The 1,669-nt window shown below is 39.9% G+C and overlaps 1 protein-coding gene across 1 annotated transcript; it reads right to left on the reverse strand.

The window, feature by feature from the left end:
* Positions 1 to 726: 726 nt before the first annotated feature.
* Positions 727 to 1,356, reverse strand: LOC131636567 (uncharacterized). The gene has a single exon (XM_058907174.1). It carries the CDS (start codon positions 1,354 to 1,356, stop codon positions 727 to 729), a length of 630 nt encoding a protein of 209 aa, XP_058763157.1.
* Between the last annotated feature and the right edge of the window lie 313 nt (positions 1,357 to 1,669).

Raw genomic sequence — 1,669 nt, forward strand, 5'->3', positions numbered from 1 at the left:
TTCCAAAGAGAATTCGTCCGGCCTCGGGCTCTTGCTACCGTCACACGACCAAATGGCTTCCTTCACTTCTTCTTCCTCGAAGGATTTCTCTAAATCCAAAGATTCATCCGTTGATAAAGAGTTCAAGTTGATCCCAATAGGCTTCGGCCTAAAGAGAACTTCTTCTTTAAAGAAGTTTTCAAAATGCTTGAAAGTGAATTCTTTGATTTGTTCAACCCCTTCCATTCTTCCCGCCGTTGTAACAATGGAGCAAATAGAATTTCTCCTTCTTCTATCTTTTAGAGAGTTGTGAAAGTAGCGAGTGTTGTCATCACCTTCGGAAATCCAAAGTTGTCTCGACTTTAATCTAAGGAGGCCTTCTCTCCTATTAATGTTATCCCAAAAATCCTCCGCCACTTTTGACCTTTTCCAAGCCACTTCATCCGGAACGTTACCTGCAAAATGAACAAACATGTTATATAAAGAGTGCAACTCGTTCCCATCATTGTTAAACCAAGATAACCGGTTTTTGAGAGTTTTCAACTTTTCGTTCAAGCAAAAGTCACCTTTTCCTTTGAAATCAATTTTTTTCCACTCCTCCTCCACAAAAGTATCAAAATCCTCATGTTTGAACCACATATTGTTGAACTTGAAAGGTTTAGGGCCCCAATCCTTTCTATTGTCTTTTAACCAAATTGGAGCATGATCGGACACATCCCTCTCTCCAATATGTTGACCTTCCACCTTCTAATCTTCAATAAAGCTTTCCGATAGAAGAAATCTATCTAACCTACTCATAGTCTTGCCATTACTTTTTATCCAAGTAAACTTGCCTCCTATGGTAGGTAGATCCACCAACTCCATTTCTTCTATGAACTCTTTGAATATCGTTATCTCCCTCCTATAGCTACGAGTTGATATCCCAATTCTTTCTTCTAAAGAGGAGATAGAATTGAAGTCTCCTCCAATGCACCAAGAGCCTTTAAAATTGTTATTTTTGAAATCATATAATATATCCCAAGTTCTTTTTCTTGTGGTTAAGTCACATGAAGCATAGACGTACACGAAGTAAATGCGTTTGCCATCCTTCTCCACGCAAAGACCCAAGAAACCCTCACCACGGAAACTAAAGATTAAATTGAAGAAATCCTTTTTCCACATCGTAAGAATGCCTCCCGACGCCCCGTTGGCATCCAGATGCGACCACTCTACTTGATTATCTCCCCACAATTCCTTAACTATGTTAGAATTTATGCCACTTAACTTTGTTTCTTGGATAAAACATATATCAACCTCTCCTTTTTGAATGTGGTATCTGACTCTCTTCCTCTTGGCCCGGCTACCTCCTCCTCTAATATTTAAGGAAAAAATAATCATGGGGGTGCATGTTTATTGATCCCCGTCGTCGCCGACTCCCCTTTAATTTCCCTAGATTCCATTTCCTTCAATTTTGCAATTGGATCAAATTTTTCGGAAATGTTCTTGATGCCCAACTTAATCATTGAGTTCCACAGCCCCCCCGCCGCCTTGTTCAGCACTCCATCAGTTAGTCTCCTGTTACAATTTGTGATATCAGCACTAGAGATTGAATCACAAGATAAAGGTATTCCTCCTGACAAATAATTCTACTTTAAGTACAGCTTGTTCTGGTTGCAATGAGATGGAGCTCCCTTCAAGGATGACTCCTTCC

The sequence above is a fragment of the Vicia villosa genome, unplaced genomic scaffold (genome assembly GCF_029867415.1).
Source record: "Vicia villosa cultivar HV-30 ecotype Madison, WI unplaced genomic scaffold, Vvil1.0 ctg.001788F_1_1, whole genome shotgun sequence".
Taxonomy (NCBI): Eukaryota; Viridiplantae; Streptophyta; class Magnoliopsida; order Fabales; family Fabaceae; genus Vicia; species Vicia villosa.

Bases quoted from the DNA above. Each gene is read 5' to 3' on its own strand.
- LOC131636567 (XM_058907174.1), bottom strand. From the start codon at position 1,356: ATGATTATTTTTTCCTTAAATATTAGAGGAGGAGGTAGCCGGGCCAAG.